The sequence below is a fragment of the Hyalella azteca genome, unplaced genomic scaffold (genome assembly GCF_000764305.2).
Source record: "Hyalella azteca isolate HAZT.00-mixed unplaced genomic scaffold, Hazt_2.0.2 contig10310, whole genome shotgun sequence".
Classification (NCBI taxonomy): domain Eukaryota; kingdom Metazoa; phylum Arthropoda; class Malacostraca; order Amphipoda; family Hyalellidae; genus Hyalella; species Hyalella azteca.
The window spans coordinates 321,172-338,998 of record NW_025940355.1 but is presented as its reverse complement, the minus strand read 5'-3'; the positions used below and the strand labels follow the sequence as shown (position 1 = coordinate 338,998).

Sequence of the window (17,827 nt, the reverse complement as noted above, 5' to 3'; positions counted from 1 at the left end):
GGGAGATCAAAATTAGTTTTGCATGATTATTATGGTAAAATTGTTTTATATTTTCCTATTGATTTTAACCGCGCATTTGTAACATGAGAAATGCACAATTGCGCAAAAATGCAGATTCAATTAGTGAGTTAATTAAAGGGATCATTCAGATGATATAAACATAAAAACTTTAATCGAAGTTATACAGTAAGTTGACTTTTTTTAGAATATGAGGGGATTTAAGCGTATTTGTTTAACGGATGATTCATTGTAAATGTTAATGGACAGATGATAAACGCTTAGAAAATACCACATAAAGCTACATCTTAATATATAATTGAGCATATAAATTAAACTTTTTTATATGTTTCCAAACTGTATTCTTTATAATGAATGATTGTCATTCACATTTTTGAAGTCAAATATGAACTTTACAGAATAAATTATTGGATCGATCGATGTACTACCATATCAATAGATGAAATACTAACTGGTGATGTAGTTATGAAGCAATAATGACTAAAGTAAAATGAAGCATGAAAAAGTTATTATTTATTTATGTTATTCATTGCGCTCTTATTCATGCCGATGCCATATTGATTGATAAAATATTTTTCAATCAACGTCCCAATAGAAAGCATAGAGGTAATTGCATGAGGCAGAAAAACCTAGCTGAAGTTAATTGAATTCAAGTTAAAATTGCCTTGCAATAGAAATTATTAAAAATTATTAATTAAAAATTTCCTTACAATCGAAATTATTATTAAAAATTATTGAGAAAAAATTGCTCTACAATCGAAACTAATAAATTAATCATGACATTTAGAATAGACGAAGAAAAAATTAAGGCCGAGCGTAGCATATAAGAGCGGTTTTGTTTATTCATCTTCCTGTCTGGTATAATTGCCAACGCCAAGACAATAAAACTTTACAAATAAATTCTTTACTCGGCCCTATGTCCCGCTCCTGGATACTGATGTCCTCTAATAGACAGGAAAAAACAGACTTGTATTGTAATTGCTTGTATTGTAATTGCTTGTATTGTAATTGTATTGTAATTGCTTGTATTGTAATTGCTTGTATTGTAATTGTACTGTAATTGCTTCCGAAAGTCATTAGGTGAATCCTTGTATTTTATCCGTTCACAGCCATCACAGGAGTTAATTAATGGAGTTATTCATGGGTTAATAAAGCCGCGACAAAACGGTCAATCATTTATTCAAATCATAATTTTTTGCCCGTTTATTGTGAGTAATCTGACACTGTTGTGATGCGCTCAAGCGTACTCAATAGGTTGCGTCGCTGGTCACTCCTTGCAATAATTAACTTTTTTTAAATTTGATGTTTAACGGCATATGTGGCGTACAGGTATAATAATCAAAATAATTCATGGTTAAAATATGTAATTGATTGAGTAATAACTGAATTAATGCTTGCGTACTTAATAAATTGATGAATGGGTATAATAACTAAATTGATGCTTGGGTAAAATACTTAATTAATATAATTCATGAGAAAAATATGTAAATCAATGTCAGTTACAATAACTTAACTGGTGTACGTGTAAAATAAGTAAATTGATGCATGGTTAAAATAACTAATTGATGCATGGGAACAATATGCAAATTAATGCCAGTTGCAATAACCAAATTTATGCTCTAGTATAATAACTAAATCGATGATTTGGTATAATAACTAAAATGATGCACATGCACCATACATAGGTAAATCGATCTATGATAAGAATAATTAACTGATGCATAGATACAATGTGTACATTAGTGCATTGGTACAACAAGTGAAACTAAACAATAAAGTTAGCATCTATCGCAAGTTGTGTACAGTGAGTTTTTACATAATGAAATAGCGTATGATTATTCCAATTGTTGAGCGAGTACTAAAAAGTTTTATGCCCTGAATGAAAATTCAGGTAAAAAAATTAACAAGAATTTTCAATTAGATACTTGGATTGTGCACTTGAAAATATTCACATTACCAAAATAGATATGGAAACGATATTATCAGCCATGGAAATTTCAACAGGGACGACATTAGACTTTAAACTAAATGCAAGGAAGTTCACGAGTGCAGATAATTTACAGACATGATATACATATATGTACAGACATTACAAGGTGGTGAGTCAGGCAAAGGTAGGCTGCCTACTCCCATCACTTGCTTCTCGAGAACACTATCTACTCTAACTTTTTCTCCTTAGTCTGTGTCAGAGAGGTGCGGCGGCTGAATAAAACTAACAGCGTTTTCAGCGCGGCCAAGGCTGGCTCGCTACACTACGATTCCGGACTTATTATCCTTTTAATTAGAATAAAAATGTATGTTCAAGAAAAAAAGACTGTCGACATAAGAAATGATTACTTCAAATACACGAGCGTTTGATTACAGCCATAGCACATGCCGGGAAAAAGTAAAAGTTTACGTACCGAAAAATTGGATATCTTATATTTTCTCTTTAGCAATCTTAACAATGCAAATATGATTCTACAGTTCAAAGAGGATTTTCCAAAGAAACATACCTCAAAATTTGTACCCAAATTTTCCAGGAGTATTCTGCAGCAGATGTTCATTCATGTTGTATAAGTTTCGTAATTCTGTAGTGCCGCTGAACCGATGTCAGACGAGCAGATTTTTTGCTCGAAGAAAAACTGAAGCACGCTGCTCTGGCCGCAGAAAAAATTGCTCCGTCCACGGAAAAAAATTACGATGACCGCAGAAAAATTACGATAAGTGCGCGGCGTTAAGACGCGCGTCCATTACCGGCGACCTGAAAATTTTGACGTATGCCCCACAGCATTGTACTTTGTTGGGCTTATGGCTGCAGTATACATACTGAGTAGGGCTGCAGTATACATACTGAGTAGGGCTGCAGTATACATACTGAGTAGGGCTGCAGGACATATACTGAGCAGGGCTGCAGGATACATACTGAGCAGGGCTGTAGGATATGTGTTGCGCAGTGCTGCAGGATATATACTGAGCAGNGGGCTGCGGGATATACTGAGCTGGGCTGCGGGATATACTGAGCTGGGCTGCGGGCTATACTGAGCTGGGCTGCGGGATATACTATTGATGGAGGGAAAATAGAAAACTTTTAATTCATTGGAATAATTTTAGTCAGTTAGCCTTGGGTGCCGGAATCTTGAACTCCAAGGAGAATGTTTGAACTACTGTCGTTTGAATATCACAAACCCCACCAAACTTCCGTTCAATGAAGGACCGACGTCGCTTCGACGTAGCATGCATCATCTTCAAAGCGAAAGCATAGCAGCCAGTTAGATCAATTAAAATCAGTTCATCATCAGTTTCAGAATTCATCATCTTTATTTTAAATTTAGGCCGTTAAGCGGCATAGAAGTCCTCTGACCCAAAACATCGTCCAAGACAATAAATTGCGCATTTCTAATTGTCGCACTTAAAGCGTAAGGCCTGAAGGCTTGGCCCCAATGGATGATTCGGTCCGACAATAGGCAGGGTGAGAGGTCCCGGGTCCCGGGCAGCTGGTGTAGATTGGATCATGGTAAAACTGAAGCGAATAGGATACTACGGATAGGAGACGGGAATAGGAAGAGGGACATCCACGAAGGTGCAGCAATCATTCGTCCCGGTACTTCATCGCTACATCACCAACCATCTTCTCCAAATCATCAACCGGCTTCACCGAAAGAGAACGAAGAATCTATCTCCCGCTGACTGCTGTCAGAGCGTTGTCATGACTGTCGCTGCTCTGGGGCTTTTTCTTAGAATTTTCATTAGAAAGGAGGACAAAAATCAGATGCTAACAACCTACAGTCAAGCATTGGTCTTGGGTCTTAGGGATTTTGACGTGATTTTCGGACTTATTTTACGTTTAACGAAGGAAAATTTAATCTTAGCTCGTCATTTCCTACATAACCCTCGATTATTGAGATATTTGATAACTAAGCAGGGCTGCATTATGTAGTGGGCAGGTCTACAGGGTAAATATTGAGCAACCTAGCTGGATTTAAATGGTGTAACAGAACTGCATAGACAACTTGTTTCTATTCGCCAGCAAAGCAAAAGTAGTGCAAGGTGACAATGTTAATACCATTAGTCCCTGGAAATTTTGATCATTGATATTTTCCTTGTTGAAAGATAATCTCCTTCATTGCAATATGTTCATAAACATTTCCATGTTCGCTTTCCCTGTTTATCAAGTCACGGCATTGGTGACGTCAAATAGCGAAGCTATATAAGCTCTGTCTCGAGGGATTAACTTCAGTCTTGGGAGAGGACGCTGACGGTATACCCCGGCCTTTGTTCCTGTCCATGTCAACCAGGACAGTAACCCTAAATTAACGTCTGAGTAAAAACGACCAAGCGTCTATACTCTAGACATATCTGTATTTCAACTGGACGACAAAGACATGAATATTGAAGCTCCAACTTACAAACTTTGGTCATCCTAAGCTGTAAACTGAACTTTTATCCTGAATATAACTAAAGTATTAATGTCACTTATTTGCTTAAATCGCAAGTTGACTAAAAATTTAAAAGCAAAGACTTCAGATTTGCGTATCTTAGAATCATTGTACATTTTTAAGCTTAGGTCCAGTTTAAATTCAGCTGTGAGCTCCTATCCCCTTGAAATTGTGAATAGATAGGTTTTTATGCCCTATTACTTGTAAATTTGGGTTCTAATTGTGTTTTGTACTTTCAATTGTATTAACTTGTTACTTTCTATGTATGTTCTAGATTCTACGAACTGACGATGGAGCTGGACTCCGAAACGTTTTCTATAAAGATATGAATATAACTAAATAATCATTTACGCTGTTCCTCAATATTCTCGGATCACGCTACAACTGGACCAACCCTCAAGTCTTACTTAATTACCATTCATATAAGAGGTTGCGCAAAAAAGTAACCTCTTACAGTAGAAAGGGTCAAATTAATAGAGTTGTGAAGTAAAAGCAATCTCAAAATACTCTTAGAAGTTTTAACAAAAAATCGTAGTCAGGAACAAGTTCACGATAATTTTATATTTTCGAAGAATTTCGGGTACCNCACGAGCCTGTCTCTTATACACATCTAGATGTGTATAAGAGACAGTGCTTATGGTATCCCTGTATAGTTAAATGAATACTGCTGGATACCTACCAATACTAGAAGTGCAAGATGGCTCTGTTTCATGGTATCCCTGTATAGTTGAATGAATACTGCTGAATACCTACCAATACTAGAAGTGCAAGATGACTCTGCAATACTAGAAGTGCAAGATGGCTCTGTTACATGGTATCCCTGTATAGTTAAATGAATACTGCTGGATACCTACCAATACTAGAAGTGCAAGATGACTCTGTTACATGGTATCCCTGTATAGTTGAATGAATACTGCTGAATACCTACCAATACTAGAAGTGCAAGATGGCTCTGTTACAATTTTTTCATTTAATTTATTTTAAGGAAATACTGTCAGCTTAGTGCTTAAAAACTGTCAGCTTAGGTGTTTATAGTTTTTATAGACCCAATGTTTCACATTTGTATGCACTGTTATATTATGTGCAAATCGAATAATATGCTCTGAATGTGCTGTTATTTTTATAAACCAAGCTTTCTTGAATATAGTAATGTACAGAACTTTCTATCTCAATATTTACAATGTCAAAAACTCCACTGAATAAAAGTATTATTGAATGACCAGACAAGATTTTTTGTTACGATGACTGGCAATCGTAAATTCGATAATTTAATGCAAATCACTGTGACTCGTAGATTTGTATTAGCATGAATAATTTTTATTTGAACAGTAGCACCAGCCGATGTTGATTCCCGCTGAAATGCCTTTCATTATACAAGAATTTTTGCTGCTAAATACGAATATATTTTAGCTTTTGTGGTAGAAGCTAGATGAGTAGTAAAGTAACAGTAAATGGTATGAATAGTAAAGTAAAGTAAATAGAATAGTAAAAATAAAGTACGCTTTCTCCTTGTAAAATCATATTAGAATATTAAAATACATACTATATTGTGATGACACTCGTGTTATGAAACTTTCATCCTACATATACGTATTATGAATTGAACATTTTAAATTCAAAACATATATTGATTACGATATTTCTCTTTAGTTTTCTTGTGGATCAACACAATCCAAAATACTGTTAAGGATTTAGTTTCGGTGATACACTTAGCGGAGAGATCATCGGGCAGAAATTCCATTTCCGTGCGGTTACTGTAATAGTTTAGGTAATTTTGTCTAATTCTCTCAAGTTTTATTGATCAGGTTACATCATTTAACTTCGAAAAAAATGCATCGAAAAACGGAGATTCACTCCGCGCATATATTCATTCATTCAACATGCAAATGGTTACCATGAGTAGTATGTAATTTGCCGATGAATGATGAATGTACTGTAGATGTACCATAAGTGTTGAATGGCAAGAAATTTCGCAGCACCATGAATGTTGACGTACCATGAAGGTCGATGTATCATGAATGCCAACGTAACATGAATAATGGCTATTGATTTTGTCTCCAAGTCGACAAAATGGATGAATTATTTTGTACCCTGTTGAATCGACCGGCTACTAGTTTTAAAGGACAGATAATTTTTAGTTTACATCGTTATTTCATTCGTTCAATCGGCGACATAAATTTTCACTGCATGAATTTGTTTAGATATCATTTGAAAAATAAGCGCAACTCCTACAATAAGCGAAAAGTTTTGACAATTGACCGTTTGACTGATAGATAATTAATAGTTATATTCCAAAGAACTAACTTATTACGAATATATTTCAGTCCGTAAATTTGAAATATTGAGACTTACTTATCGAAACGGTATCTTTTTCTCAGTAGATGAGCGTCTACTCGGGCCAAGCCATAAATTATAAATTTTTAATTATATTTAATCTCAGAACTGCAGGCCAATTATCGAAATTAATTTGGAGAATAATAGCTCAGCCACCACTCACTGCGATATCTTTTCAGATGAATTGGGCTTCCAGATATCATTTTTCAGCTTAAGTCGCTCGTCGCAGCTCTTAAGAAGTTAACCATCCCAAATTACGTAATCTAAATTACCCCAAATTATCTTAATACTACCCCAACACTTTATTCAAATACAAGCTTAACAATAGAAAATCAACAAACGGTGGGAAATTTCCCACACAACTCCTAGAATAAGCGAAAAGTTTTGCCAATTGATATTTTGACTGATAGACAATTAATAGTTATATTCCAAAGAACTAACTAGTTATGAATATATTTCAGTCCGTAAATTTGAAATATTGAGACTTACTTATCGAAACGGTATCTTTTTCTCAGTAGATGAGCGTCTACTCGGGCCAAGCCATAAATTATAAATTTTTAATTATATTTAATCTCAGAACTGCAGGCCAGTTATCGAAATTAATTTGAAGAATGAAAGCTCAGCCACCACTCACTGCGATATCTTTTCAGATGAATTGGGCTTCCAGATATCATTTTTCAGCTTAAGTCGCTCGTCGCAGCTCTTAAGAAGAAGGCTCATACTATTAAATTAGATTAAAGATTAACTTAGGAATTGAGATGACGTTTTACTTTTTTAGAACGAATCTCAGAATTGTTTCTATTCATTCATATAATAGAAAATTTCATTTGAGTTGGAGAAAACCAATATTCCTACATCCATATATTTTTTGCTTTCATCTGCTCTTCAATGTGAAATTGTATGAAAAATCGTTGTTCATTTTGAATCATTGTTCATTTTGAACAATGCTATGATTGAATTTTTATATTCTTTAATTAAGCTAAGTTAAAATAGTCCGCTTTTAAAATTTCTCTGAAGAATTAGCCGGAGAATGGCGTCAAGGCCCCTCTCGTTTAAAGCGGCGCATTAGAAGGTGCAATTAAGATGAACGATGTTATTATAAACCGTTTACTGCGCGTTAAGTTAGTACAAAGAGGTCATACATCACAAAATAGACGCGATATGCATCTTGATAACGAAGAAAACATCCACTGATATCGTAAAGTTAATTACAGATAGAGATCACATCGGACATTGAATAGAATAAAGCGAACAGTAAGAAGTCACAATTGAAATAGAAGAAAAATAGAACATTAGCTACTAACGTCATTGATCTTGCCTTTCGAATTGTGAAGGAGGAGGAATTATATTTAAATCTTCTTTTGGTTCATTATCAACATTAAATGACGAGGTATTAGTTATAGAATCACATTGATTTGGCACAACAATGGGTTGCAGCATACAAGAATTTGTTGGATCTTGGTCAGGACATGAAGCAGCAATAACTGTGCCTACTCGGTCAATAATCAAAGTCGATGCTAATGAGGTGTGAACACTACTAAATATTGGCGAACTGAAAGTGCACGGTGCTCCTAAGGTGAACGATGAACCTGCTTCTACATTGTTTGTAGCTAAAACATCATTTAGCTCTACGATAGATTTGATTTCACTGCTGGTCCATGCATTCATTGCATTGGAAGCGATGTCATCAGGAGATCTCGCAGGCTTCCTAGGAGGTCTACAAGAGTTGCACGGCAGCAGCGTCTTCTCGCTGGCTCCGTAACTCTTCATGGAAGTCGAGGAGTAATTTGGCATGGGCCTGGAATGACAGTGCGAATTGTCCTCCGGAATCAAAGGTGAAGGAAATGGCAGCGGAAAACTTGTGCAGCCCTCACGAGGGTGGCACACCTCACACAGAGGGTATTGTACACAATTTCTAGGAACTGAATTTGTTCTTTGCAGCGTCGAAAAACACGGATTTTTGGTTATGACATTAGTTGCTTCTATCAAACCAGTCACCGTTGGGAGATGATCGTAACTAACCGAGTGATGTCTGGAACAAAGCAGTGTAGACTCGTGGACTTCTCTGTTTTCGTTATCACCCGTTCCGGTACATTGGCTTTCATCAGATGGAGCAAACTTCACGGTCTTTTGATTGAAATTTCTAGGTAAAGAATGCATGTGTGATGAGCCGGTGAGCAGTGAAACAGATTTTGAGGGACCAGTTTCCAGGGAATAGTTCAAGGAAGTTTCTTGAAGTTCCAGCCCTTCGTGTTTTCTGGAAGCACTCAGGATATGTGGAGGACGCCACATAGCGGCCATCGTCTCCGATGTTTCTGATGTTGTAGGAGGTTGCAGCCGAGCGTCAATCTGGGTGAATAAATACTTGCAAAATATCTCGAAGCGTTCCAAAAACATTATCTATAACTCTAAGCAAAATATCACCTGTCTCGAAGCTCTCAAGTCTAAATAGTTTATTGATATTGTTTTTCTCACTAACCATCAATGTAAAAACTATCCCTCATGCTTTTTATGCTATGAATTTCTCCTAACAGCCCACGTTAATTAAAAGTCTTTTGATGAATTCAGACATCAATTTACTCCGTATATCGAGAAAACGAAAGTCTGATAGAAACTCTCGACTTTTTTTTTGAGAGCGCTGTCCACACTCACCAATTTTCCAGTGACTGAAGGCGCGTTATTGGCTTCATTTGAGTTCGTGGCAGAATGAGGATTCGACGAAATGGATTTAAGGATCCCTTTGGTTGGTGACGTCACCGTTGGCGCCGAGTCGTTTATTAACTTGACTGTAGATCCCCCTGTATGCAAACAACCCGAAGGTTTTTTAAGCATTCCGAATGTGTTATGTTTGATCAAATATTAAAAGTAACGTTCAAAAACAACGAAGTCTATGTTTAAAGTACTTTGACATCCCCACTTATTTTTACCTGTGGACAACTCAGAGGTGAATCGGGTGTTAAAAATGTGTTGTACTGATCAAATATGAAAAGTAACGTTTAAAAATCTAGAAATCTATCTTCAAAGCATTTTGAAATCCCAATTATATTTTTCTCTTGACAACTCATAGAATTATCGGGCATTCAAAATGTCGAATGTTTGATCAAATATGAAAAAAGCATTCAGAAATAACGAAGGCTAATTTCGTTACATGTAAAATTTTAAGTTTTTTTTACGTTTAATTCGTGAAAAACCCGGCAACATTAGAAACGATTTTTTTTAATATTCTATGGCATTAAAGAGATAATCAATAAAAAATCAGATCAAAATATTTATAAATATATTTTTCTGTCAAATTTAATACTCGTTTTCGAACTTAGAAACTTTGAAATATGCATGTAAGCGTTGAGTCATATAATTTGGGTCATGCATTAAATATAATGTAATATATATAACATACTGAAGCCTCACTGTTGTATTATTAAAGAACGCTCCTACATTAATGATGCTTAATTGAAGGAGAATTAATTATTGACGACTGCAATTATTAAACCTTTGCCCAATTGGTGCCCTTTAATTCTCTATTTAGAAACTTAATTGACGTTCTGTTATAATAGGAAACTGATGTATTTTTAATATATAATTGTGATAGATTATTGATGACGACACATAACACTTTGATAGCACTGCTCGTGTTGTAAGTGAATGAGCTCAGATGCATTTCGTTATCCACTAATTAGTTGAATTATCATGCGACTCGTAAAATAAAGTGTGCGCCAATTGTACTCATTTTCAAAATGGGTAACTTAAAAATTAAGTCATTATAAATTCAATGAAAAACTCGTTTATTCAATATACCTGAATCGTTCGCAGTATCTATGGCAGCGATTATAGCAACAATAAAAAAAGATTTTAAAGTACCTGAATCATTCGCGGTATCTATGGCAGCGATTACAACAACAATAAACAATATTTCAAAGTACCTGAATCATTCGCAGTATTAATGGCAGCGATTAAAACAACAATAAACAATATTTCAAAGTACCTGAATCGTGCTCAGTATCAACGGCAGTGTGGCTGGCTGTGTCGTGTGTGAGGGCGACGCAGGAGTGGGTGTCTCTGCAGAGTCTCCGCGCTTTGCGTCGTCGCACTGCGGTCGCCGCTGCAGCTCCGAGGCTTAGAAGCGTCAGTAACACCACGCACACGACGGCTAGTAAGGTCCACCGCCACCACGACCATGTCATGAACACGCCTCATGAAACATTTCAAATATTGTATTTGAAAACATTTGATAAAAAGAGCATCTAATTGAATTATGATAGATTGAATATTTAGAATGAATTATTAAAAAACAGAGTATATAAGAAACTATGATAAAGAGAATATATAACTGAATTATGATCTATCAGCGATTGGCCAGACGCAGATATCAATTATGAATGATTTTAAAATAAATTCAGGAGCGAATTCGGTTAAAATTTCCTTACATTGAGCAGAATGAACAATACGACCTACATAAATTCATGATAATTATTTGATTAGTCAATATTATATTGTATCCTAATTGACCATTTAAAGCCGGAGCGATCATTATAATTGAAAGAATGAATGGAAATATAAATTTTTCCATGAAAGGATCTTTTTCACCTGGAGGTCATCAAACCTTGAACTAAATGGATGCAAATTGTTTGAAATATTTTGAAGGGATAGAAATGTCAATAATTTCATTTGTATTTTTTCTAAGAATTGTTCTGATATTTCATTTGCGTAGAATATTTTTCCAAGGGAAGTCTAGATTGATTGAAGTCATTTTAATGGGGACATTTTATGGAAACTCTCAAATAGATCAATGCAGTGAGATTACGTACACATGCGTTTGAAAGTAGATGTCATGATGAATTCAAAATTAGAGATAAAACTTCCGGGTTTTTGAAACAATTTTGTGTAATCCGTGTTTTCGAATAAAAATAATTTCGTTTTCCTGTAATCGAAAATTTTTGTTAGAATCGAAATCGCACAAAGTTACAGCCGAGTTATAATTTATTTCCGACAGAATTTCCAATCGCTAAAGCTTCAGTAGAAGTTAATAAAATATTGATACACTGTAAAGAAAATTTTCTCCAAAATCAAACTAGAAATGAATGAAACTTGAAAAACTGTTTTTCCTATTATAAGATAGAGTGTTCCTGACTGATACCTGTCTAATTAAAGTTCATAGTTTCATGTAGTTACAACAACACCTGTGTCTTTGCAACACAGGTGTAAAAGGAGCCAAATGTTAATTACAGCTTTAAAATAATATAAGAAATAGACACGTGCTACGACTGTAATTATTCAAAATTCTGTAATTTTGAACAACGCGAACATGGCTATCAGACGTTTGTCAACTTTGAAGGTCTTGAATAATTGTATAGTACTGAAATCTTTGATTGGAGTCCGGAGACTTTTCGTATAAATTTATTAATAAATATAATTGAATAAATCAGAAGCGCCTAGACAATAATTTTACAATTTCATACGCTATAATTAGGATTGAGGAGTCTCAGGCCTTATTTTGAATGAAATATGATGTAAATATGAATTCATTTCTCAGTCCATATTCCAACTCTTGCTGCAAACGGGAAATCGGAAAAGCTGGTGCGAATTACTTATTCACCGCGCAGCATTACGCAGACTAAGCACCACAACGAGGAAGTTAATTTAAAGGGAACATGACCGGAAATAAATTATATATATAATATATGGACATTATTGCAATGAAATAAAAAGGTCTGCATAGTCGGTTCTTCCCGGGATATTTTCGAAGAAATAACGGGGGGATAACGTAAAATAATTGTACGCGTTTAGTGAAATATTCATTTTTAAATACTGGCTTAGGATATTAAAGGTGTCGTATATGATATTTAGTAGAAAAATTTCACATATCCCATGGGTTCTGCTCGCACGGAGAGCTACAGATTGAAAATGTAATGCATTATCGATCAAATGGAACTTTAATATTAATGTCCTGCTTATACTTCTAATTTACCAAAAAGTTCAAACTATACCTACCAACCACTTAAAGTGATGTCATATATCCCTGGCTTAAATTATTATGTCAAATTTATTCTATCTAATATAATCAACTACGTCTTGCGCATGTATAATAAATTGCACAAATGATTTTCAATGGCCTAAGATTTTCACGAGTAGACAAACAATAGTTGTACTTCGCGGAAATACGGAACTCGTTCTTCTGAAGGTAAAATGATAATTGATTTCGAAGTCACGAGCGGATCAAACTTCCCCATGGGACATTAAAACTTTCCAGATTACTTGACGAACAAATCATTGTGACCTCAAGATTAGAAAAAATTAATTTCCGTTTTCCCTTTTAGAGCAATTTTCCTCTCTTGAAGTTGGAGACTGGGTTATCGATCTGCTTCTGCTTGTATATTTTAAGCATGATATTTTTCATGGCCAGCTATTAATAGGAATTTTTGTAATTATAACTAAAGACAAAGTCAGTAGTTGGCGCTGAGTATGGTACATGAATGTTTACAAAACTTCTTTAATTAAGCTGAATAGTATGAAGAAAATGACTTAAAGCGGCACCACAGTGACTATCTTAGTTAGTCAGTCTTGACAAAGATATTTTTGACAGAGACAGTTAGTCAGTCTTGACAAAGACTTAGTCAGTCTTGACAAAGACATTTTTAACAGTGAATTGCAATGAAAGTTTATTCAACAAGTCTGCTATTTTATAGCAGACTTGTTGAATAGACTATCTTACAAAGGAAAAGAAATCTTACTCACTTCATAAGAACTTATTTAGCATTATTTCAAAGGCAACTTAAATTTTAACACAAAATGAGTTTGAATCTTTTGGGAATACTTAAGTGTTTGGTTGAATTTTCATCCATTTACATTTTATATACAACTTTACAAGCTGTAGTCAAGTGTTTGCTCTGGCAACTTAATGTCAGCGAGTTCATGAATTTGAAGTTCATCAATTTAAACCAGCAAGAAAATTACTCTTCATTAAACTAAAATTCTTAATTTACACTGTAGACATTAGAAACTTCACCAATAGACCGAGGTTCAGTGCTTTCGCTTTTTTGAACATAAAAGTATAAACCATCATGCAAATTGCTAGTGATCAACAAGTTAAATGGGAAATAAAAAGCAATGTTAGAAAGAAGCCTTCGATAGCAATGAAGCTCTCAGCATTTAGAGCTCAGTGCTGATGCAAACTTCTTCAATGAAGCGTCACACGTAAAGATTTTAATGTTTTAAAGAAAGTCACTTTGAAGAACAGCTTTGCTAACGTAAACTGGAACTCTAGTGAGTAAATAAGAATTTATTCCGTTATTTGAAGACGAGCGCCAAAGTTCAAGTTATTTCAACTGAGTCTCGTTATTGATGGTCGCCTTTAGGGTGATTTTAAACAGCAGATTTAATGGATGAAACCTTTTTTTCGTTGAAAACATCGTTGGCCCTTCTATAACGATGGCAGTAAAAGAAGCAAACACCCCAACTTCAGAACGCCGCAAACTCTTTCCTTTGCTTGGAAATATCAAAGGAGAGAAACTTCGGTAAACTTTTTCTTAGATACTGAAAAGCAAAGCCTGCACGGGCGAATGTGAAAGGCATGACCGACACTCGCGACTCGCAAACATGGAGGTAGTCTTCTAAAACGGATTTAGATAGGTTATATTGAATTTGTTGTATTCATACACTGAAACGATTGATGGAAGTAAAATTGTGGATAAAGGTCATAACAAATATATTTTGATCACTATCATGATTGTTATAACCAATATTGCGTTCCCATTACGATTTCGGGAACTACATTTTTTTTTTTAAACTTTTCCACTTTTTGGGATTGGCGTCATTGCCTTGGATTTTCCTGGATTTTGTTGCGGAAATTGGGTTTTCCCGTTTTATTGGGATTATTTCTTTCCAATTTTGATTTTATAGGGTTTTATTTTTTTTCACCCACTCTTGACTAGGATTTTTTGCATTTCATTATTCGACCGCGTAAAAAACATATGTGGTAGAAACGCATCAAAATACATGTCACATAGAAAATAAATGATTCGAAGAACATCTTCACAAATGCACTTTGCAATAAACACATCAGTTTAAGTGCTTACACAAACTTATTTTTTAAACTTAGTCACTATTATTATTGCTTAGTAATTATTATTCAACACATATCAGTTTTAATAAAAGAAATTATAAATGTCTTTAAAACATCATTTAGCCTTTCTCACCTTTCACTTGTTTGTTATGATCCTTCACAGTCCCAGGCATCACATGCATGGGTTGTCCCACAGGGTCCGCATTCTGTACGAATTGCACAGCAAAATCGACACTCGTAGTCAAGTTTCGACCAATCACGGACCAGTGTAAACTTCCAAGCTCCACGTTATCCAAGCCAAGTATGCTCGGCTTCCAGTGGAGAGTTGGACTAAGAGAGGAAAAAATGCTCTTTGAACTAAGGTCGGTAGACTTTATTTGCAAAATTTTACTAGAATAGTATTAAAATTTTTTTAGGTTTTTGGTAACGGAATCCGTTGCTTGTCCCAGTATATTGAATGTGTAAAATTAATACTTTGCAGTGTTGTGTAAATGATAATTGCAAATATTACAATAATATTGTGTAATTAGTGATATTGTGCAAACAATAGTTATAGTGTAGTGAAATAAAAAATATCCAAGATTTTTGTGCAACAGAAATCCCGACGATGATTTAAGTTTACCGACGTAGAAATGAATTTTGATTCCAATGTTCATGAAATGCTCCCATTCTTTCTTGTTTGAAATTTAAAAAGAATAAGCTGGCATGGAAAGAAAAAATTAAATCTGACGAAGAGATCTAATTTTACATTACCTCGTTAAGACTTTTCTATTATGAAATGCTTCAGAAAGTCAAGACAACGAAAAGAAACGCTGCTGCATTACAATGCACTTACATTGAGAATTCCAGAGATTTGTGATATAAAATTTCTGACAACCTGTTGGAAATAAAAAGTGTCTGTTTTTAAGTCACATTGCCATCGAAGTCAATCATAAGAAAAGTAAATAACAGTGCACAGCGGATCGAAAAAAATGCGTTGAATTTTGCCCTCACTTTTTTTCATCAAATAACGAGTGCTTTGATCTTAATAAAAAAAAAAATAAAAATAATTTTCAGCTTTTTGCCTTTCGTTGAAGTTATAAAGAAATGTAAGCGAGTTTTTCTGAACAAACTGCATACGCTTCTTAGCATCAGGTTAAAAATGAAATTTTTAGATGAAGATCGAGTAGTTCAAAGAAGACTCTGATTCATTTTTCATGACTCTTGTTACGGTCTTGCTGAAAATGAATGAACTCATGTTAGAGGTTAATTTGAATTCAATTGCGTCACTCGAACAATATGACTGTACCGTTTCGTAAGCTGATTAGAGTCAACAAGATGAGCCTTTCAACCTACTATGGCTGGTACGAATGAAACATACAAACGATTTTGTGAGGTAAAAAAGTATTGTGTGATATGACAATTATTCAAGCTGCGGTCGTAGGTTGTTCGTGAACATTAAACAGTTTCGTTATTCGAAATTATCATTCAACTCGTGTTGCCCGATTCTCTCTAGCCTGAACTTGAACTGTTTGATCCTACGATTTGCTTTTATTCTACTTCTCTACGCTGTATGGCTGGAAGACTCTATGGAAGAAACATTTATAAAAAATTGAAATTATTTCCCGAATTATTTATTCTCCGTCACGACCATATTTTTTCTCAATTTTTGTAAGGTTTGCATGCAGTTTTAGGAACTGGGCAATAACAGTATAAATTCACAATCTTGATCTATTCTAGGAAACGATCCAAACTGCATCTAAAGCCATCCAATAACCCTTCTTCTCCATCGGCCAGGAACTGCTCTATAAATCTGGTCTGCTTTGCATTTCCCTTACCTGGAAGCGTTGACCACCAGCGAATGGTTTCTCCACCCGAGCAAGACAAATGAACGCAAGGAGCGTTTTGCCTCTCCATCCATCTGGCACGTCACTTCGAAGCTCCCAGTGGCAAATAATGCGGTGGTTGAGCAGTTTACGAAGCTCTTCGGTGACTCGGCTTCATGGGCTGTCAGTAAAGACAGTGGCGGAACTTCGGCTTGTCGGAGCTCTATGCGACACGGCTCCATTTGAACACCGACCGAATTCTTACCGCGGCACAGAACTACAATAGAGTCACTAGTGAAATTCAGAACAATTTTTAAAACGTCTTTCCTCTCAGGCAGTTGATTCTGGTTAAATACGTGAGATGTTTGAGGAGAAACGACGTTTGTGGTCGAAACTTTCGATTCTTTCAATGATTTCATTGGCTGAGTTCGATTGTTTTTCATTTCTCTCATGAACCTCAATTCTCCGGAATCGGTTCTAACGAACGTTTTTCTCGAAGAAATATGGAGCAAGTTCTCCTTATCAGGCTCATCAATTTCTCGCTCCCGAAGATAGGTTTCGGTGCCGTCATCGTGTAGAATATTCCATTGAATATTTAGTGGCTTGAATGGAAATGCCGACACGTGGCACGTCAAAGACGCTGTCTCGCCAGGAACTGCTGTCTGAATGACGCTCTCATGGCCTGCCAAGCAGCGAGGAGCGTCTGAACGATAAGAATATACACGTGTTATTCCCTCTGAAATAACCGTAAAGATTTCCGGTTTAAGGAGAGTTCCTAATTCTTCTCCGTTACGGAAAATTGGGTGGGTAACTTATTAATAGAAAGATATATTATATTAATAATTAATATAATAATAGAAAGACATATTATATTGGGTTGGTAAGGTATTAATAGAAAGACATAACATACATGTCAGGTATCAAACGATCATACCATGAAGCAAAATTCTCTCATTCTGTTCAGATATTTACATAATTGATTACATTTTATCAACGGCCAATGGGCGCTATCCAAACCTTTAGTCTATATTAATAGCAAACTTCTTTAGTGATGTCAAGCGTGGATCAAGTTGAAGACAGCAGATTTATTACTGACCGAGCACTGGATCAAGTTAAAGACAATAAATATATAAATGACCGAGCACTGGATCAAGTTAAAGACAATAAATATATTACTGACCGTGCACTGGATC

The 17,827-nt window shown here is 35.3% G+C and overlaps 1 protein-coding gene across 1 annotated transcript in view; it reads right to left on the bottom strand.

Moving 5' to 3' along the window:
• Positions 1 to 7,876: 7,876 nt before the first annotated feature.
• The window catches only part of LOC108679478, a 72,048-nt gene continuing 62,097 nt past the window's right edge, over positions 7,877 to 17,827 (bottom strand). The window contains exons 9-13 of the mRNA XM_047882376.1: positions 16,647 to 17,337; positions 14,963 to 15,159; positions 10,753 to 10,959; positions 9,423 to 9,568; positions 7,877 to 9,119 (exon numbers count right to left, since the gene is read on the bottom strand). Of these exons, the coding sequence (XP_047738332.1) occupies positions 8,076 to 9,119; positions 9,423 to 9,568; positions 10,753 to 10,959; positions 14,963 to 15,159; positions 16,647 to 17,337 (2,285 nt within the window). The 3' untranslated portion in view covers positions 7,877 to 8,075. The remainder of the gene's footprint in view (positions 9,120 to 9,422; positions 9,569 to 10,752; positions 10,960 to 14,962; positions 15,160 to 16,646; positions 17,338 to 17,827) is intronic.